At 47.8% G+C, this 22,660-nt stretch overlaps 1 protein-coding gene across 6 annotated transcripts in view; it reads right to left on the bottom strand.

Moving 5' to 3' along the window:
• Positions 1–269: 269 nt before the first annotated feature.
• Positions 270–22,660, bottom strand: part of emei (transmembrane protein 161-like emei) — a 56,718-nt gene continuing 34,327 nt past the window's right edge. For 4 of the 6 annotated variants that reach the window (XM_077628155.1, XM_077628156.1, XM_077628159.1 and 1 more), the window contains 2 exons: positions 15,676–15,772; positions 270–4,395 (listed from right to left, as the gene is read on the bottom strand). In XM_077628155.1, the coding sequence (XP_077484281.1) occupies positions 4,121–4,395; positions 15,676–15,772 (372 nt within the window). In that variant the 3' untranslated portion in view covers positions 270–4,120. Of the gene's footprint in view, positions 4,396–14,084; positions 14,437–15,675; positions 15,773–22,660 lie in introns of those variants that run through there. The other 2 variants (XM_077628157.1, XM_077628158.1) reach the window with 2 other exon arrangements.

Raw genomic sequence — 22,660 nt, 5'->3', positions numbered from 1 at the left:
TTCAGTGGCACCACTGAAACTGTAAAGTGACTTCAGCGGCCATTTTTGGTGTAACCGCACGAGATATTGAAGTCTGTGGGCGCATTTAGGTGTGCAAAAAAAAAAAATTGGATGCTTACTAGAAAATACTTCTTTGATACGAAACTGCGCTCCAAAATTGTTTGCTGTGGGGTGAAATAACTACACTGATTTTTGATTAGGAACTGGAAACACTTTGTTGTGGCAGCATCCATTGTTGCAAGGTTAGACTGTACTTAACACAGGATAAATTGTATAGTACTAAATTCATCATAACTTTTATCCTCTCAGTCATCTAAGGAGCACATATGACACATTCATAGCTGGCAGTCACCACAACAAAAACCATAACTAATAAGGGAGTAATTACTCATCCACACAAGCGCAACCATACAGCTACAAAAGAAAGTTATACAGCTTTCATAACATTGCAGTTGAAGAAAAGTTCACCTTGTCTGAGGGACCCACCTTGGGGGATTCCCCTAAGCATCGCAATATAAACCACACCTTTTGGTTCAAAGCTATGACTGAAATTCCTACACTTGCTTCCTTAAAAATGGTCTTCACATTCAGTTTCACAGCATCCCGTATCAAACATCTATCAAGTCTTATCAAGGAGCTTATACAGTGGGGCTTCAAAACTGGTGTACGTGTTCTCAAAGCAGAAGGAACCTGGACGTGGCAAATTCGTTTATGTGGGGACGATGGTACATTTGCAAGTGACAGCCATTACAACCTCGTTATGCAGCGCTCTGCCTATGCTCATTAGATTCTTTAAAGGCACATTTCACAGTAACAAAGTCAGCAAGAAACAAGTGACAGCTCTGGTGTATGATTGTTTGCGCGTGATTGGCATCATCATGGATAAAAGGCTATGCAGTCAGCAACACACCAAACACCCAAATGCTACACTGATGGCCTAATTGCATAGTTTACATTTTCCTGCTACACGAAAATGGTGGTTCACACCCTAAGGCGGCTTTGACCAAGCTATAACTCCGGAAGGAAAGTGATAGCAGTTTCAAATCAGTAGCATTCAAATATTGCTTGTACAAAAATACAAGAAAGTGGTATGATATTTTCCAGGAACACCTTTGGTATTTAACTAGTAACACTTGCTCCATGGATGTACATTTAATCACCACCTTAGGTCACTGTTAAGCAGTTTTTTACGGTGTTCTTTTATCAAGTACAAATGTAATAAAAGTAACAACAAACAAGGCTCCTGAATGCCGACTAGGTACCGCCTGTCACACTAGGAGGCATTACAATAGCCGACAAATAATTCGGACTCAAATAATTTGGACTTGTAAGATATTTCGGACTTCGATGAGGCACCATCAGTCACCCCATAGAAGCGCATACATATTCGCGACGGATATTTTGGACTTTAAAAGTCCGAAAGTTTGATTTTTCGGACTAATTTCAGTCGCCTGCGGGCTAGAACCGGCCATCTTATCGGCTGGAGAGGTGGATTTGCTCTGCAGTTGGATTGGCTTGACATACTTTTGGTACCTCATTTTTGCCATTAGAAGTCTGTGCGAACTCTGCCACTTCGAGGTGGCAGTTGGATTGTCATCGCTGTCAACTTGCTTCTGTTGTCGCGGGGATCGCGGGCAGTAATCGCTTGTCTAGGGAGCCTAGCTTGTCTTATGCGTTCGCCATTCGCCGTTTGAAAATGAAAATTGGCTTTGGGGGAAAGGAAATGACACAGTATCTGTCTCACACAGGGGCTGACACCTGAACCGCACCATAAGGGAAGGGATAAAAGAGGGAGTGAAAGAAGAAAGGTGCCGTAGTGGAGCCCTCCTGGGGATCTTTAGCCTGCACTGACATCGCACAGCACATGGGTGCCTTTGCGTTTTGCCTCCATAGAAACGCGGCCGCCGCAGTCGGGTTCGAACCTGGGTACATTCGTCACTTGGGTTTCTCTGACCGCGTCAACCGAGTGGCGCTCTGTCTTCACGAAGTTATCTGTTCACCGTTTTGTGATTGCGTCCGGCGGTTCCACTGCTTTAAATGAAAAGTGCCTTGTTCTTGCGTGTGTTTGACAAGCAGTGTGGTGCGCACTCGGGTTGTGGACAACATGGCCCCGCTGGGTCCGTCAAAGAAGCGTGGGAAGTATTCAACTGAACACCATGACCTTGCTGTCTAGCGTGTACAGTGAAAGCACAACTTTGGCGCAAATACAGGTGCAAATTGTCGCCAGCAAGATGAATTTTGCTGCAAGGTAAAATCAGTGACTTTTTAAAGCCGATTTCATCTCAATAAAGTGATTTTTTTGTACTTCATGGATTTTTCGGACTGTTTGATAACTCGGACCCTTTTCCGGGTCTCTTTGAGTCCGAAAAATCGGCCGGCGACTGTATATCATGAGAATGGAATGAAATGGACTAGAACACACAACACTTTAGCTCAATGCTATGTTCCCTTCTGACAACCTTACAGTGTGCGCGGTTCTTGCAAGTGATTATAAAATGATGCCACATTGGATGTGTGCGTAATCGGTGTTTCCAAGTGCACTAGTGCTTAAACATTCAATTTTTGATGCATCTGAGCAGAACAGACAAATTTTAAACTGCCACATTTCACATATTCGTTTGCGATAAATCTGTTTTATGTAAGAATAGTGCATTTTCGAACACCCCATTAAAGGTCACAGTCATATGTTTGCTTCTTTCATGAATTCATACGGCTTGTTGCACATGATACACTGCACAAACAGAGGTTTGTACTTCAACAGCAGTGGAATACATCTGCCATTTTAAAAATTCCACTTTAAGAATGAGCTACAGTAGACGCTTCATGAAAGAAAGAAAGAATGTCACGGCACACGTGGCACAACACTTCAGAAGGAAGTAAGCACTGTACAATGGAGAGTAAAATGTTCACCCAGTTCGAACATTTAGAAGGTTTGCAATCTGTTTACAAGGTGTCACGTGTTTCACACCAAAAATATTTTTAAAAAGCCAACGCTACGAACTTGTCTGGGAAGCAGTTTATGCTTACAGCACTTCAAGTATGCCACTATGAGGTCCATATAAAACACTGGAGGAGGAAGAACATGCCGCCCATGGCTGCTTTCACGTTTCTTACTACACACATGATGGCATGCTGCGACCTAATGGAACAATTAGGTGAATATCTAACTATATAAAACTGAACACAGAGCAAAATGAAAGTTAATGGGAGGAAAAGGGGGGGGGGGGGGGACTGTTTTCCACCCAGTCAGAATACATGAGGGTGACACTCAACCTGAACAAGAAATCCAAAAGAGTGAAAACACAAGATACAACGAAATTAAAAGAAAAAAAAAATGTTCACAGTTGTGGCCAATACTATGCTAGCTGCAATGCATTCCCATCACTGCACTGCCACACTTACACTTTCTCCTCACTTCCCGTGTCCATGCCCACAAGACCAATGCCCATGTGAATTTCAGTGTATGAAATCACAGATTCCAGAAAACTACCAAATCGGGGGTTACCGATTGTGCCTGCCTATGCCATACGACTGTGCTGCCAAATCCGGAGAAGCTCCCTTACACAGCTATTGCAGTGAACTGCCATGCATTGAAAAGTGCCCATCAATCACAGGACAACATAAACGCGTGTGATGAGTGGCAATTTAACACACTCTGGCCCAAATGCCAAAAGCTTGCAATTTCGGCTCCCTGTTCAGTAGTTTCTCTCTCTGTGAGTCCCACTCGAGGGCATGTGACTATACAGGATGTGAAAGTGATTTGTGTTTACCCGCATCCATTATGAATGTAAAAGCTAAGCAATGTGATGTTTTGCTCTGCAAAACCCAACTAGCAAATCTCTTTTTCTATCAACAGCCACAGCAGCGTTGCTCATCTGCTGCCTTCAGCCCTGTGCATTTCCAGACTGGGCAGTGTACCACACTGACCAAGGCAAGAAACCATCAGCTGCCCACCAAAAAACTGCCCGACCCGAGTCGCACGCAGTGTGTCGGTCGTCAAACAAGGGACTGCTGTAAACGTCCACAAGGCCGGCCTCCACAGAATATCTGCATTCCACTAATGGTTGTATCACAACAATGGGAATACTACTCTACAGGGCGTCCCTCTCTCTGTCAGTGCCTAGGAGGTGGAGGTATAGGACTGATACACCAGTCCGACAACACTGGTGGCGAAGGAAGTGGCACACAGCCACCAGGTCATGAAGCTAAGGAGGCCACGGAACAACATGGGGGTGAAGACGGCCCGCAGCCCAGCCAGGGTGAGTGACAACTGCTGGCTGGTTGCCAGGATGGACTCTGGGGAGGGCGCACTCCCTTTTGTCGGGACACCTTGTGGGATGGGCATCGTGCCGGGGCCGGACGAGGACCACAGGTAGGCACCCCAGCTGTGGCCACCTACATGAAACAGTCAAAAGGAATGCACAATGATGCAGAATCAGGAATGAAGGTACAACATACAGGACTGCAAGAAATAAATAAGAGAGAAGCCAAGAGTCAGTGAAACTCAAGAAAGCAGCACAGGGGGAAATGTATTTTTATACTCTTGATCAAAATTAGAAATTAACAACATTGTGAATAATTGTGAAGCATTGCGAATTAATAAGGTATTGTGAATAATGTAATAAATAGTAATTTTTGAGAAGTGAGACCATTCTACAGGAAGTAGGAAAAAAGACCACCACAAGGTTGGATCCGGATTCACTACCTCTGCATGCCATGTGCAGTGCTCTGCGAACTGTGCTAGAGCAGCTGTTTAACCTCCTACTTTTGAGTAGGTCAGACAGCCAGCGCCACATCCAGCCATAGTGGCAGACATGAAATGTCCTCTCCGTGCCGGCTCAACAGGATGGGCAGATAGCACACAGCGCTAACAAATGATTCTTTTGTTCTGCTAGCCACGAATTTAGTTGCCACGTATTACCATGTAAAAGTCTGTGTTTTTATAAGAATAGCTATCCAAAATGTGGGGAGCGTGTCGACATATACGCAGAGCCGACCTATTGCCAGGTCTATAGTTGTTTCAGCCTAGCTGCGGGCAGCATATGCCCTGCGCTGGTGCCCATGCCCAGCAGGATATACAGAGCTCCATATGTTAAAAAAAATGCTTAATTCATAGCAAATCAGTTCGTTAATGAATATTCCAACTGTGCGCAGCCTACCCGACTCACTCGCGCTGGCGGTCGCTTGCCTGGAAAAGCAGTACCACGGAGTGCAAACTTCTGGTAACCTCAGGAGTATGTGTCGTGCCTAATCTGAAGCTACAGGACCGTTAGTACATCGGAGTCAGTCGGGATGCATGCGAGTGTTGATGACGCGACATTTTATCGCTTTTTATTTTGCCTTGATTGCTGGTCTTGCTATTGCGTCCTGACGCATCTGGTGCTTGAGCTGTGCATACCCCGTGATGCCATGATCCCACGGAGATGGCACACAACAAAAGGTGCTGCAACAGACGAAACATGCCCTGTGCACAACAGCAGAGTAAAATGTGTCAGCATGAGAATCCACGACTACTCATTGTCTGCGTGACCAGATGCGTGTCGGGCAGCCCGGGGCCCGGTTGCCACTCTTGCATATGTCATCGACAGTATGTCGGTCATGATGGACTCTGCAGCTGCGGCGCGGGGAGCAAGGAAGAAAGTGATAACCCTGAGAGAGGGTACAAAAAGACGAGTGCCAGTGCTTCGTGCTTATCTTTCATTCCGTTCCAAATGTGGCCCAAATAGACGAGGACATGCCATAGCCCCTATAAAAATGGTCTATAGTCTTTCTATTAACTTCTTATAGACTCTATTGCCTTCCTATAGATATTTCCTGTTGTCTATTTGTAGTCTAAAGACCGTCTATTGAGAAAAGTCTACCAAATGTGCATGGCCATAAAGACTCGATAGGATCAGTATTGACTAAAGGCTAGTCTAAACGATTCGTCTATAGAAAGTCTACATACTACTGACAGCAGTCTACAGACAGTCTATAGTGTCTAATGAGATTTTTTAAAGGAGAGATCTGAAAGCAGTTTGAAGCCTTTTAATCTGTCACGGTTCAAGAACCGGCGATGCGACTGGGCAACAGCCACCCCACCCCACAGCAGCCGCCATTGCAACATTTACTGAAGCCACCGCTGAGCATCACGTAGTACATGCAATAGCTCCAGGAAAGAGACTTGTCTGCCAAATCGCCACATCCCATTGGATGAGCAGCACTGGCACCAGTTGCAGTTCAAGCCATATTATTAAACATGTTCTTTTTGTTACTGAGTCTTAATTGTGTCTTGTTTCCCCTCATTCTGTGTGGACCCTCACAAATGTGGAAAGGATGACACAACCCAAACAAGCGATTTCACGGCGAACTTTCGATACATCTCTTCAGGCAAGATGGAGGGGGGGCATTGAGTTGTATGTTCAGTCAAAATATTTTTGACTACACAGGGCTACAAGTTGGGTGGTTGACTTCAATAAATAATGTGGTGATATGCGGTATGTACAGAAAAGTAATCAAGAAAAGAAAAAACAAGCAAAAACGACGCAGCAATGAAAATTACATACTGTGGAGCATTTGTGCGTCTTAGAACAAATCAGGGACATCACCACTTCTAATTCCAAGATTCACCAAATTGTCCAAGTCTCTGCCTTACCTTAGAAAATCATGACCATTAAGAGCAACATAACAGTTCATTTAGGCGACCCACCAATTTGGGCAAGCACGGATAACAACTGTATAAAAAAAGCAGCCCGAAAAAAGTTTCATCACAACTGCTATAACACTGCCATTACTAAAGCATTGCTGCCTAGCTGAACTACCTTTGTTGAAATTGTGAGAACAAAATGGACACTGGCTAGGACACATAGTGGTGCAGAAGAGAGAAGACAGAGAAATGGGATGTGCACAAGAAGGTGAAATTTACCGTATCTACACGATTGTAAGTCTACTTGAATGTAAGCCAACCCCCCACATCATATTTCTGAAAAAAAGAAAACAAACTTGGAGGTCGTTTACACTTGGCCTTTAATAAGAGAACGCGATAGCATTATCCTGGGGCCTCCACTTATCACTAGCTGCTATCGGCTGCCGTGCGCGGGCGCACCCGTGGGCACATTCCAAAACGAAAATGTATTAGTCGCTGGACTACTCGTCCACACTTGCGCCATCATCTTCACTAGTGCTGCTGCGGTCCCACAGCTTGTCATTCTAACATCGTCATGCAGAGAAATCGCGCACTTCGCAAACAGCTACATTACGACATCGCGTGGAAAAGCAGATAACTTTGCCTCGCTACAGCTGCCACACCTGTATCACCTGTTGCAAACGTCAAACTTGTGGCCCGGCGCACAGTTGTTCGTTTCTTAGGCATAAAGAATGACACCCACCTTGAATGTAGTCGTGAATGAGCGCCGGTCGCTTACCGGACCCACAGCACAAATGACTGACGAAGCACTACATTAAAAGCTTGTGAAACACGGCCGGCAGTGGTCAAATGCGTCAGAGCCAAAGAGGAACAACGCGTGAGCGGCATCGGCTCTTCCATCGGCTACTGACACTCCCTGGCGCCGCTGCGGTTCCGAGTGGGGGTGCCGTCCCGATTGGAACAGCGGCTCTTCCATCAACTATCCACATTTCCTTGAGTGCCGAGTGCGCAGTTGAAAGTAAACCAAAAAGTTGGACGACGGACGACGCCTAGTTAGAGTAGAACGCGAAGGCATTATCGGGCCGAAGCCGCTTATCAGCAGCAGCAATCTGCGGCCACGTGTGGGGAGTGGGCTGGTGCCGGTTTGCTGCTTATCGACAGCCACCATCGGCTGCCGCGCGTGGGGTGGGGATGCCGGTTCTGCACGTTGATGTAGCAGCTGTCAAGGCCAGCAGGAAGAGTGATGTGACGGAGCCGCGCAGCAAAAATGCAACCATGCTGTAGCGTGCCTGATATCTCACTTGTATCGCCTCTATTTATGGCGTGATGCTTAGGTTTCTATTTTAAGTTGACCCCCCCCCCCCACTTTGGATTTTCAAATTTTGAAAAATAGGCTGACTTACAATCATGTAAATAAGGTGCACTCATAGTATTTATATGCAGAGTGGGCACGTCGGCTGGCCGCGTGTCAGCCTCATGTCAAACCCGCTCGTATTTTACATGCAGACGTTCCTGCTTGTCTCAACACTGACGGCCAACACACTGCAAGCATCAGCATGCTCAGTCATCGAATAACCCTCCCCTTACGAAGACTGCGCATACCAGTCACCCTGTCAAGCTTCTGTGTACCCAGTCATCCAAGCGCCCTTCTCCCACGGAGGCTGCACACAAGTACCACCATGGTATGACGACCGCTGGGCGCTATCACGGCCAGATTCATCGACATCAACTACTCCGGCTATAAAAAGCACGCTGCCTTCAAGTTCCTTCAGTGGGCACGTCGGCTGGCCGCATGTCAGCATCATGTCAAACACGCTTGTATTTTACATTCAGGTCAGTAACACATTTTCTAATGTTAAAACAAGCAACTGACGTTTCATGCAGCTGAGGTGCCCACATAGTGTCGCTATGGTCCTCCTTGATTTCAATGATTTTGTTTTACTTTGTTGATGCTTTGTGGCGATGTAGCGCCCAACCTCGGGCCCCCGACTGAACAAATGCTAGCTGAATTACTCGAGGGCCAAAAGAACATCCAAAGGCACCTAAACGAAACTGAATCCAAACTAGAAATACTGTAAAAACTGGATTACAGGTCGAACCAGAATATAGGTCTACCCCGCAACTAACCAATTCTAAAAATGAAAAAAATCTTTCTGAATGAAAAAAGTACCGAAAGACACCCTTACCTTGAAACAAATGCGACTCGACAAGTTGCACAATGGTGACAGTACAGTAAAACCTCGTTAATTAGAAATCGCTTAATTCAAACTTCCGGTTAATTCGAACTGATGGCCAGGTCTCGGCAAAGCCCTGTGCATTTCAGTGGGCCAAAACTTCCGATAATTCGAATATTCCGGTATTCACGTCGGATAATTCAAACTAAGCGCCGATGGCTGGCATTGCTCCTCGCATATAGAAGTCGCCTCGTAGCAGGTACAATGCACTGAAAATTAAAAAAAAAAGCAGAACGATGAGAAAAAAAAATAAGCCCACAAGCATGTCAGCATGCACGAGGCGAGACGTGAATTTCGTTGCCCGAACCAACCCTCCGGTGCATGCTGTAGCAGGCTTTCGCTGCCGGAGCGCCGAAGCGCTGGCTTGCCTATTTTTGGATGACGCGTGGTCGCGCGGGTAGCCACCCTAGCGCGGGCGCCGCCTATGCTCTGGCCATGGCGGCTGCGGCACAAGCCGTTGCAGGTTTTCGTTGCGCCGAGGTGGCCGTGATCGTTGGAGATGCACGCGACCATTGAGGAAGGAAAATACTCAGGAGAGGTGGTTACGTCACGTTTTTTTTGAAGCCACGCTTTTTTATGATGGAAATAAAAGTTGTTTCAATCAAGCGGGCTCCCCCCCTCACCTGCTTCCCTCTACTTGGGCGCCGTCCCAACATGCCTGCCCATGCAGCAGACGACACCGCTGTGCCCAGCGTTTTATTTGCTGTGCTGTCGGCTAAACACTCCCAGTAGCCCTTGCGAGAACGCGTGGCTTCCGGCACACTTTTTTGCGTGCAGCTTGGGTAGCGAGAGCCTCTTTCCTATCCTTCCTACTGCACGCAGCACCCGGCACATCTTGCGCCTCGAGTAATCTTTTTGTTGCCGCGGTGTCTAGCGAAGTTTGTGTTGCGGGATATTCCTCGTTTGCTTGGTGTCTAGCCAGTGACGTCTCATCGACTGTGCCAATCATGGCATACCGAGGAAAGTACTCTGCAAAGGATTTAAAGATGAAGGTGGAGATATTACAGGAGGCCGAACGTGGTCTCCTAACAAAGAGTGATCGCCGAGAAGTTCGCAGTCAAGAAAAGCACGCTGTCCACCTACCTCAAGAACAAGGACTCGATCTTCGATGCGCTTCAAAAGGAGATGGAGCCTTCGCGGAAACGACTATAAACATCGGCTCATCCCGAGATGGAGAATGCTGTAATGGCATGGATTAACGACGTTCGCAGCAGGAACATTCCACTAAGTGGACTGATATTTGCTGCAAAGGCCGCGGACTTCGCCAGCCAGATGGGCATAAGTGACTACAGCGCATTGGAAGGCTGATTGTCGAGTTTCAAGGCCCGTTATGGACTTACGTTTAAAAGCGTTTGTGGAGAGGCAGTCGCAGTCGATGAAGAAACGTGTGAAAATTGGATCTCAGGCCAACTAAAGGAATACCTTGACGATTACTCGCCCAGCGATCTCTTCAATGCTGATGAAACCGTGCTTTATTTTTGTGTTGCTCCCAAACAAGACTGTGAGTTACAAAGGCAACACGTGTTCATAACGTGCTCATACGCGCGGTAAGAGAAGTAAGGAAAGAGTAACAGTGTTGGTGTGCGCAAACGCGACTGGCACGGAACGGTGCCGCTTGCTAGTTGTAGGCAAAGCAGTGAAGCCTCGCTGCTTTAAAGGCCTAAAAACTCTCCCTGTCGATTAGAGTTTCAACAAAAAGTCGCGGATGACGCGAGCAATTTTCACCGACTGGCTGCGCACACTCGACAGCAAGTTCGCGGCACAGAACAGGAACATTCTGTTGTTCGTCGACAACTGTTCAGCCCATTGTGTCATAAGCGGACTGAAGGCGATCCGTCTGGCATTTCTGCTGAAAAACACCACAGCTGTGCTGCAGCCTATGGAACTTGGGGTTATTAAAAACCTCAAAACACTGTACAGGCGCCACCTCCTAGAGCGGATTCTTGTTTGTATGGACATTTTCCGCTGTCCAATCTGCTTGGAGCGTGCCACATGCTGGCAACATCGTAGAATGCTGTCAAGGCGGTCACAATCGCGAACTGTTATCGGAAGTGCGGCTTCAGTGAAGGCCCAGAAGCCTGCAGCACGGCAGAGTTGGATGTTCAGTGTCAGGACTCCGTCGCGCTGGACCCTGCCTACGCTGCTTTATCAGAGGGTGTTGACTTCGAGAGCTTCGTGGACATTGACAGCGGCGTGGAGACATCGGGGCCGTTAAGCGATGCCGAGATTATTGAGGTGGCATGCGTTGACCAGACGCCGCACGACTCGGGCGCGGCGAGCACAGCTGACGACGACGAGTCTGACGATCCATTGCCACCCCCTAGTGCATGTGAAACAGCGTCAGCACTCGATCTGGCTGCGCGCCACTTCTCCGCCGATGATAATTCGGATGCTGCGTTAGAGCTGTTGGGCAAGTTGCAGATGATGCTTGTTGAGTCGCGGCAAAGAAAACGCTAACAAATGCGCATGACCGATCATTTTTCGCTTTGATACACTTTGCCATTCTGTTGTTAGTAAACATGTTTTTGAAGCATTGTGTCATACTTAATCATTAAGCTTGCTGCTCATGCGAATGCATTTTGATATTAGTTCCAGGTGCATAAACTGATTAACTTTATTTCCTTCGCCGTTCGGGCTCTATGATTTTAATACCCGCAATCGCCCGTCGCAAATGTGTAGTAGTGTGTAGCAAGCGATAACGATCTCAGATATGTCTGTTTTAGCTTCGGCCCATGCTGCCGGGCGTGATGGCATTTCCGCGTTTTTGCGTTTCCGGTCCCCCTCGAGTACGAATTAACGAGGTTTTACTGTATTTATTTTCATTTAAATGCTGCTCGTATGTACACCCGGTCAATTTTTTGACAGTACTGCTCTTATTACTTGTGTTCATTATTTAGCAAATCCTTGTCGCGAGCACAGTTACCAAATGATTGGAAATATGACAAGATTAAGCCAATATCCAAAACAGGAGACCGCTCATTAATTACTTCATACAGGTCCATCTCAATACTGTGCACATGCGCTAAGACATTCGAGCATATTACTTTCAAGCACATTACGATGTTTATCGAACTTGACAACATCATAGATTGTACGCAGCACGGGTTCCGTAAAGGGTTATCGACTACTAGTCGAAATGTTCACGACATCGCAGCAGTTCTAGATAGGCAAGGTCAGGTTGACATGATTTTCTTAGATTTCGAAAAAGCATTTGACCGCGTGTGTCACCAAAAGTTGCTTCTCTCCCGTTATTTTTTCTTATCTCTATTAATGACATCGTAATGAATATACCGGTGAAAATCAGGTTGCTTGCAGATGACTGAACCCTTTATAATGAAATTAACAGCCCAAGAGATCAGGCCGTATTAAATTCTTCACTCACCTCTATCGAAACATGGTGCTCGACATGGCAAATGAAGATAAACACAAAGAAAACAGTAGCAATGGCAGTCACCAAAAAAATATTGCATCAATGGACAGGCTCCCTCTTCTTTAATAAGTTACAAATACTTAGGTGTAGTTTTGACATCCGACCTGAGAGGGAATGAACACATAACCTGCATCACAAAAAAGGCCATGAAGAAACTGGGATATCTGAGATGTTTGCGACAGTAAACGCAAGAAATAAAACTTCTAGTGTATAAAACCTCTATTAGACCAATCCTTGAATATTGCTCAATTGTATGGGACCCATGGACCCAGCAAAACATCAACAAGTTGGAGAGCATCCAAAGAAAATCGGCAAGATTTCTATTCAGTTCTTGGTGAAGTGGTGCACTTCACCAAGCATACTTGTTAAACAGGCTGGCTTAGACCCACTACAAATCAGACGCTATAGAGAAAGGTTGAAGTTCATGTATTTACCATATTTACACGATTGTAAGTCGACTCAAATGTAAGTCGACCCCCCCCCATATCACATTTCCAAAAAAAAAAAAAAAACTTCGAGGTTGTTTAAGTTTGTCCTTGAATAGTTGAACGTGCTAGCATTATCCAGTGGCCGCCGTTTACCGCCAGCCGCTATCAGCTGCCGCGCGCAGGAGCGCCCGGGGGCACAATCCAAAACGAGAATGTATTAGTCACTGGATTACTCGTCCACACTTGCACCATCGTCCTCACTAGCGCTGCTGTCGTGATCGCTGCAGCAGTCCCACCGCACGTTGTTCTAACGTCGTCGTACACCGAAATCCCGCACTTCGCAAACAGCCACATCACGACGTCGCGTGGAAAGCTGAAAATTTTGCCTCGCTGCAGCTGCCACACCTGTACCACCCGTTGCGAACGTAGAACTTGCGGCCCGACACACAGTTGTTTGTTTCTGTTTCTTCAGCGTACCGAATGACAGTGTTAAGGCTCGTTCTTCAGGCTCCACAACAGGTGCCCCACCGTCCGAGACTGTATAACAGACGAGCTCAGGCAACACTTGACTGAAGGCAAACTGAAACTTTATACAGAAATTCACATATTTACAACAGAATAAACGGCGAGCAAGATTACATGGAACTGGCCAAGAGAAAATCTTCCCTCCCTCACATTGTCGAAAATGCAAGGGATCTAAATTTAGCTCAGAACAAATTTTCAGGCTCTGGGGCACGGTTTTAAAGAGCTTGAAGCCTGGCCCACCCCTTACATCACCCAATAATAACAAACTAACACATGATTGGTTTACAAATTGCATGACATGCCTTTCAGTTTCGGCAAGGTTCAAACCCTCTCCCTAAAATACATAGCACGAAAAGAACATCAAAATTGCTATAAGAAAATGTAATTCCGGGAATGGACTCTCGAAATGATTGGCCCACTAGGTTTACGTGCCACGCCTCATACTTCCAGAGTATTACTAAAACTCTCTCCCTTACAAAGTAAAAAGAGAAACATATGAAAATACACCAAAACATTCTCCCGGGTCGCCGGCTCCCCGGGAACCCGGGACCCTGGTGGCTCCCAGCTTTACGCCAATTATTGATCTCAACCGAGCCGCTACCGGCGCGAGAAGCAAACTACTCGTCCTCGCGATGACTGTTGACAGGCGTCCCCACAAAATCTGGAAAGCGGCGCCAGTCTGTCGTTGCTGCCTCTGAACGTGCTTCAGCATCCCCTTTTTACATCTACGTTTCGTTAAGCTGGTCCGCTTCTCGGGACCCGTTGGTATGCCCTGTCCTCGGGCTTCGGCAACCTCAGCCGCGGCTTCTGACAGCCACGTCTGCACTGATTGTGCGCTACGCTTAATTGTTCTCAGTCAAGCGCGAGCGTCCAGACCTGTCTCGCCCAGCAGTGACAACCCCTTGAACCTAGACGAGCGAGAGAAAACGTACTCTCTCCTTCCCTCAAGCATGGTCTTTGCCTTGGCCAGTCAACGCCCGCCTGCCTCACCCTGCACGCTTCTTGCCGACCCACTGACGGGGATTAACAGGGAAATCGCCGCTTCTCGGCGCCACGCCGTCGACAAAAAAAAAAAAAAAAGATGGATAGTTCGAATCAAGCCACGGAAATCCACAGATCTTTTACAGGCAGCCATCTTGAATGTAGCCGTGAACGAGCGCCGGTCGCTTGCCGGACCTGCAAAACAAATGACGACTGGCGAAGCACTACATTAAAAACTTGTGAAATGCAGCTGGCAAAGCCAAAGAGAACCTGCGCGTGAATCGCGTCGGCTCTGCCGTTGGCTATCGGCACTCCCTGGCACCGCTTTCGTTCCAAGTGAGGGTGCCGCTTCAATTGGAACAGCGGCCCTTCCGTCAACTATCAACGCTCCCTTGAGCGCCGAGCGTGCATTTGAAAGTAAAAACTTGTTGGACGCGCCTGCATTATCGCGATTGCGGAACGTGATTGCGTTATCGGACTACTACCGCTTATCAGCAACCGCAATCAGCAGTCACGTGTGGTGAGTGTTGGGTGCCAGTTTGCTGCTTATCGATAGCCGCCATTGGCCGCCGCCCCCGCGCGCAGAGAGGGGCGCCAGTTCTGCAGGTTGACATAGCAGCTGCTCAAGGCCAGCACCAAGAGCGATGCGATGGAGCCGGAGCCGCGCAGCAAAAATGCAACCACGCTGTAGCAGGCCAGATAGCTTGTTTGTCTCACCTTTACTTATAGTGCGATGTTTTCATTTCGATTTTAAATCGACCCCCCAACTTCGGATTTTAAAGTTTTGAAAAATAGGTCGCCTTACAATCGTGTAAATACGTACTGTACCATGATAAAGTAGGAGTAGACAAGAATAAGTATTTTGAACCAGTCACTAGACATCCAACGCGATGGCACCACTCAAGAAAATTAAAGGAATATTCTAGTAAAACAGATGGTTTAAAAATTCGTATTTCCCATGAACGGTCCGAGATTGGCACTTGCTATCTCCAGACACACTGGAAAGTCGGTCGGCTGAGTCATTCTGCGGCGCGCTAAAGAAAAACATAGATATGTAAATCTTTTTTGAAAACAGATAAAGTGTAACCTGTTTTGTTTATTTATTTGTTGTCATTTTTCCTGTCACAGCGACGGCCTACAAGTAGGACTCATGTGCCTCCATTTTTCCATTTTTGCATGCGCAAACTATGCGAAAAATGTCTTGCAATGCTTTTATGCTGTGTTCTGTTTGATTGTATCTGTATTTCCCACTCATGCCTAAGGCCTCAAATGAACGCTGGGAGTATCTTCAAAATAATTAACTAAAAAAACCTTGAGGCTTAGCAGTAAAACTGTAACGACGTAACTTAACATGCAGGCTTGCAATGACATTGACAGCGATAACATGACTACATAGCAATGCAAGTTCCATTTGGAGCATATTGGAACCAATGCACAAACTGCTTCACTCACCGAGGGTTTTCAGCAGCAGAGCTGTGAATGCGCAGGCAAGCAGGGGTGTGATGTACTGCAGGGCCACCACACACAGGTAATAGAAAACCCGAACCACCTGAGAGGAGAGAAGCAACGGGGATAACAAAAACAGAGCTCAGCACAAAACACAGATTTTAGGTCTTTGCACTTTAGCCACCCGCCGCAGTGGCTCAGTGGTTAGGGCGCTCAGCTACTGATGCGGAGTTCCCGGGTTCGAACCCGACCGCGGTGGCCACGTTTCGATGGAGGCGAAACGCAAAAGGTGCCTTCCTGTGTGCTGTGGGATGTTAGTGCTCGTTAAAGATCCCCAGGTGGTGGAAATTATGAGACCTCCGCTACATAACTGGCACCTCTTTCTTCCTTTCACTCCCTCCTTTATCCCTTCCCTTACAGCCCAGTTCAGGGGTCCCCTCCCGATATGTGAGACAGATACTGCGCCATTTCCTTTCCACAAAAACCAATTTTCAATTTTACTTTAGCCACATTCCCTTAATGTCCAAGACAAATCACTCAACTACTACCAGTTCCCCTGTTAGTTTAAACTACTCAAGCTAACCCATAACTGCTTGAAAAATTCATAGGCGATCAAAGCGAAGGATGCTGAGAGGAATGCGTTAACAAGTCAGCTCCAATTTTGTGAGTGCACTGACTCATGGCACCTTCCTTGCGCAGCCATGCAAACTGGCATTTGTTCCAAGATACTGTGGCACCCTCTGTGCGCAGTTGTGCCATCTACTGCGACAGTGTGAGAGGCCAGGCAGTTGAACACAAGTGGAGGAACGCTGCTTGCCATGTTTTGCAATTCTTCAAAATCATCTGGGATATTGTTCAATTTGTTCAAATGAGATGCCTAGCTAGTTTCATCAAGCATTTGATCAAGTGCCATCAAGCATAGAAGTGTTGTTCGTTGGGCAAGTTGGTGATCCGGTCTTATGCGCTGCTCTATTATTATTATCAAGCATAGGCTTCAAACCGGACACGTGGTCGATCTTGGGCTTGCATGTTATAGTGGCATCGTGCTCTTGCATTTGGACTATATCAAGCATGAATGAAAGTGCATGAAGACGCCGATTTCAAAAGCATGGCACGAGAGACTGGCATTTAGCATACGGGAAGAAAGGCTGCGGTGATGGCCAGGTCTGGAAAGTGCAAGGATGGTGTTTGCTGTTAAACTCGGCTATCCCTGCTGCCTTTCTTCCCACGTGTTAAACTGCAGTGCTTTGCTATGCTCTGCTGTACTGTGCTGTTATGCTGTGCTTTGGAATCGTAGCCTTCATTAACTTCCATCCATGCATGAAACAGTCCAAATGCGAGAGCATACTGTCGCTTGGACGCGTCAGCCCAAGATCGAACACCTGTCCATTTTGAAGCCTACGCTCAAGGTGCCGGATAAAAAGAAATATCCAGGTAAACTGATCAGAGCTAGGGCAGCAATGAAAGCAGCGAGTGAGACGCCAACTAAGCATGCTGGGCCATGAAAAGAGAAATGGGTAACGAAATAAGATCAGCAAAACAGAAATAAGATAACAAAATAAAAAATAGACAATAATGAATCAGTCGCAAGTGACGCCCCGTCTTCATGGATGTACAGTAATCCCTCGTTATAACGAAATCGCTTTATTCGAAATTTGTTCCGGTCCCGACCCCAAAGCATGCATTTTAAGCCGCATTACTCGAAGCGCATGAAGAGCTTGACTTGCTTAGAGCAAAGTGGCGAGCGGAGACATCACCGCCGCCGAGCAGTGGTGACCCTTTTGTGTATGCAGTGTCAAATTAATATCGCCGACGAATTAGTCTGATGCAGGCACAGAACAGGCCACAAAAGTACCAAACCTACGACCGATGACCTGCCTAGTAACGGGTACCAAGTGAGTACCCCCAGCTGTTTATAGCAGAGCAAAACGAAGCTGTCAAACTCCACGGTGCAGCACGCCAGAACCATTAATCTTGGTTGCAATTGCATCACTGGTGTCCACCATGATAGAATCCAGACGAAAATAAAGTTTTCCTGATGCTTTGCAATACCAGAAAACCGCAGTCTCTCGGATGTTGAAAAGTGGCCAAAAGACCGCGGACAGACTTACGCTGTAGCATTCCATGAGGTTCACTCGATGAGCAAAGTTTTACCGCTCTAAAGAGCATTTCTGGTGATGAAACGTGCTAAAAACCCCAAAAGAAGTGTCCCTTCGAATATGGGCCCTTTCACACTTGCGAGTCGCAGAGGTTGTGCGACTGTTTTGGTCGAAAAGCGACAGTCGCAAACAGTCGCATTGGTTGAAAAGCGTCAGTCGCAGGCCAGTCGCTCGGTGCTCAATCTTCCAGCATTGCAACTGCGAGCCGCAAACCACTGACCCAATCAGCGAGTGGGCCGAGCTTTTGGCAACGATGCCAACAATGGACGCGCCGGGCAACGAACGAACTGAGCTGCTCTCTGGCTGCCGTAGTCGTCGCTAAGCATAACCATTTCACATCTGCCAAAGCAGACGAAACTCTTGAAAGCGTGTGAACAACGTCATTCCCGAGAGTTGTCGCTTTAAATGGGAAGGTGACCCACAAGTCACGCTTAAAGGTAAGAACAATGATGTTTGTATAGCTGCTGCCCGGTCGCAAGCGACTGCTGGTCGCAAGCCCTACGACATGAGGAGCTATGTTAACAAATCTAGAAAACGACTTTGCGGAAGCCGGTCTAGAAATTTGCTTGCCGCTCGTCATAATCAGCCTGCATCGCAATAAAACACTGCCCCTAGCTTCGTTGCACTTTTGACGGTGCAAATCAACTGATAACTTGCCAAAAACACGAAAAATCCGAGCGTCGCCAGCGGCGAGTCAGGCTGTCAACATGGCAGGTCAACGTGACCATGCTGTTTCCCCGGCGATTTTCTCAAGTCGGTCATGCTCAATTCGCGCCATCCGACTAGAAAAAGGGTCTAAACGCGTGGTAGGGTCATTGAATTTTGTTCCTAAACACTTGTTAACGGCGCGGACTCGACGCTGCGTTAACCCCGACACTCAAAACGTAGAATTCGCAGTGTTGTCGACAACGTTGCGTCAAAAACTCTTGCTTTGTAAACTTCACGACTGCACACCTCGGGGAAAAAATTTCCCAGCAATCATGTAAAGCTCCTACTGCAAAAATGTTCAGTTTTCACAATTGCACTGCGTGCCCACAATGAGCAGCTGATCGTTTTTTGGGCACAACAAACACAACCTCAGACTCGAGCCACACGGAATTTGCGGTGCTTTCCAGCGCGATACTCTTGTAGCGTTCCGTGGCCACCCCATAAAAGCGGACACTGCCTTTGCGATTTGAAATGTCCCAAAGACTGAATGCATGGGCGGCGACCACCGCCTAGTGCAATGCTTGATCAGATTAGAGCAGGAGTTGCATGCACCCCAGTAGGAACTTGAAACAGCCAAAGTTCACTGCTTTTCTTGCACCTAAATAAAGTTTTCCTTCACTGAATACATTGTATTTTGACTTCATCGCAGCTGCTCGACTGCTTTAGCTTTTCTCAGGTGGTCGCTTATAACAAATTACCGCTTATAGCGAATTTTTTCGCAGTATTCGTTATAATGAGGGGTTACTGTATTACTGGTGTCAAAAAAGGACAGTGACAATTTCGTTCAGTATTGTGCGGTAGTTTATTGGCGATAAAGATCATTCTGCATTGTCCCAGTTTATGGATATGCTGTTGTTAAAAAGCAAATTTGGCACTGCAAACTTAGTTTAACATTCAACTTAAGCATTATGCTGCTGTACTTTAAGGTTTATGGGTTTATGGGAGTTTAACGTCCCAAAGCGACTCAGGCTATGAGAGACGCCGTAGTGAAGGGCTCCGGAAACTTCGACCACCTGGGGTTCTTTAACGCGCACTGACGTCACACAGTACACAGGCCTCTAGAATTTCGCCTCCATCGAAATTCCACCGACGTGGCCGGGATCGACCCCGCTTCTTTCGGGCCGGCAGCCGAGCGCCGTAACCACTCAGCCACCGCGGCAGCTCTGCTGCTGTATTTTAAATATCATACTGTTCAAATAATAACTATAAAACAACATTACAAATATATACAAATAGAATTTTTCCCCTGTTCATACAGTTGTGACATTTCAGCTAGCAGGATTTTTGCAGTTATCGGTAACTTCCATAGAATGCATGCACAGCCCCAAAATTTGATCAGAAAATTTTTCTTATTAACCATTCACCACTACCAGGAAGGATCTTTCAAAGAGGAAAGCCAACAAAGGGCGTGATGATCCGTAACGACGTCGAAAGGACGGTCGTACAAGTAAGGGCGAAACTTGCCTAAGGCCCACACAATGGCGAGGCACCCTTTTTCAGTCACAGAGTAGTGAGACTCAGCCTTTGTAAGTGTGCGGCTGGCATAGGCAACGACATATTCGTCGTATCCATATTTGCGCTGAGCGAGCACTGCACCGAGACCAATGCCACTGGCATCCGTGTGAACTTCAGTCGGGGCCTCCGGGTCGAAATGACGCAAGATGGGAGGTGCCGTGAGGAGACGACGTAAGGTGTTGTAGGCGTCGTCGCAGGTGGGTGACCAAGCCGAAAAATCGACATTGGCGCCGAGGAGCTGAGTCAAAGGGGCAGCAATCGAGGCAAAGCTGCGAATGAAACGCCTAAAATAAGAGCAGAGCCCTAGGAAGCTGCGAAGTTCCTTAGTGGTGGAAGGTTTAGGAAATTCAGTCACGGCACGAAGCTTCACTGGGTCAGGGCGTACACTGTCTTTCGACACAACGTGACCTAAAATTGTCAGTTCACAGGCTGCAAAGGTGCATTTTTTTAAGTTTAGCTGCAGGCCTGCGTTTGTGAGGCATGTCAAGACATCCCAGAGGCGACATAGATGCGTTTGGAAGTTAGGTGAAAAGATAACGATATCGTCCAGGTAGCACAGGCACGTCTTCCACTTGAGGCCACGCAAAACGGTATCCATCATTCGCTCGAAAGTAGCAGGAGCGTTACACAGGCCGAAAGGCATGACGGTAAACTCGTAGAGGCCGTCAGGGGTCACGAACACGGTTTTGGCACGTCTGCAGCTGCCACTGGGACCTGCCAATAACCAGAGCGCAAATCAAGGGAAGAAAAGAGCTCCGCACCTTGTAGACAGTCCTGGGCATCATCATCACGGGGCAGAGGGTAGACGTCTTTGCGTGTGATCTTATTAATGCGGCGGTAATCGATGCAAAACCGAACGGAGCCATCCTTCTCTTTGACGAGGACAACCGGGGAAGCCCAGGGGCTGGTGGAAGGCTGAATAACGCCGCTCTGAAGCATGGTGTCTACCTGTTCTTCAATAACTCTTCGTTCAGTGGCGGAAACACCACGATATGGGCGCTGTCGCAGAGGAGCATGGGCGCCGGTGTCAATGTGATGCTCGACAGTCGACGTGCGCCCTAATCCGCTTTGGTGGCAATCGAAGGACGAGTGAAACTCCTCAAGTAGCGCAAGAAGCTGGGTTCGCTGAGTTGGAGGTAGAGTGGCGTCGATAAAGCGAAGGAATAGGTCAGTCAACAATGGGGCGGGCGCAGGAGTAGGTGAGCTGAGGGCGTCCATGGCGACCGGCGGTGATTCTGCGGCAGCGTCGGGATGGTTGAAAACAGAATCAAAGAGCTGCACGGTGCCGACGCATTCTCCACGGCGCAAAGTGAAGGGGCTTGAAAACAGGTTGAAGACCCACAGTGCGGTGAGTCCGGCGGAGAAAGTGAGGAGGGCATAAGGCAGCGGCAGGCAATGGCGACGCAGAAAAGTAGGAGACGGCGTGAAGAGGACACTGGCATCGCGAACACAAGCACAGGAGAGAGGCACAATCATGGAAGAGCACGCAGGAATATCGGTACTGTCGGCGACAGAAGCTTTAGCAGGAACAGGGGCACCGCAAGTTTCAGTCTCTGGCACGGGATTCGGCAACGTGGAGAGCGCTACTTGAGCTCGAGCACAGTCGATGACCGCGTCATGAAGCGATAAGAAGTCCCAGCCCAAGATGATTGAATGCGAGCATGATGGCAGAACGATGACCTCAACCAAATATAGAATGTCTGCCATGACTACTCGAGCAGTGCACGCTGCTAATGGCTGGATGAGGTGCGCACTTGCAGTTCGTAACGACAGGCCAGAAAGGGCGTCTTCACTTTCTTCATAGATCGGCAAAGCGCTGCATCCATGACAGAAACCGCAGCACTGGTGTCCACAAGCGCCATCACAGATACGCCCTCTACAAAAACTTCAATTAAATTGGCGGCAGACAGACGAGGCCTTTCAAATTTCGACGACTGCACAGTTCTCGCCTCAGGAACTGCGGCACCTAGTTTTCCTCTTGAGTGGTCGAGGGACGCCGTCGCATCGGAGAGATGGAGCGCCGACGTGGAGAAGGCGAACGGCGTCCAGAGAAGGAGGTGCGCTCAAGAGACAGAGAACGGCTTAGGGGTGGCTCAGCAGGAGGTGAGTACTGACGCTGGGACCAGTAACCGGAAACCTCAGGAGGTGTTCGTGACATGTTCATGCGTCGACGGCAAAGCCGCGCCACATGACCTGGCAAGCCGCAGAAGTAGCAGATCGGGCGGTTGTCAGGCGTGCGCTAGGAGTTTCCCAGTTGAGCAGGTGGTCGATTATTATAAGGCGTGCCCCAGGAGGTTCGCAGATGAGCAGGCGGAGAAATAAAAGCAGCGGGCTCTCGAACGGGACCAGGAGGCGGAGAATAGGTAGGTGGACGAGGTCGCACAACAACGTCCGCATATGTCAGCGGGGCCGCAAGAGGTGTGGGCTGAGGGGCTTGCGGGAGAGCTTCAGCGACCTGTTCTTGAATGATGTGCCGCAAATTCGGAGTTATGTGTGGTGATGGTTCTTGATGGCGGGAAATAAGCGAGAGCTGGCGAGCAACTTCTTCTTGGATGAAGCTTTGATGTGCGGTTGGAGCGATGACTGGTCTCTTGCATCATTCAGGCCAG

The sequence above is a fragment of the Amblyomma americanum genome, chromosome 6 (assembly GCF_052857255.1).
Source record: "Amblyomma americanum isolate KBUSLIRL-KWMA chromosome 6, ASM5285725v1, whole genome shotgun sequence".
Taxonomy (NCBI): domain Eukaryota; kingdom Metazoa; phylum Arthropoda; class Arachnida; order Ixodida; family Ixodidae; genus Amblyomma; species Amblyomma americanum.
Note: the sequence above shows the minus strand (reverse complement) of the source record. Positions and strands in the feature narration are given on the sequence as shown.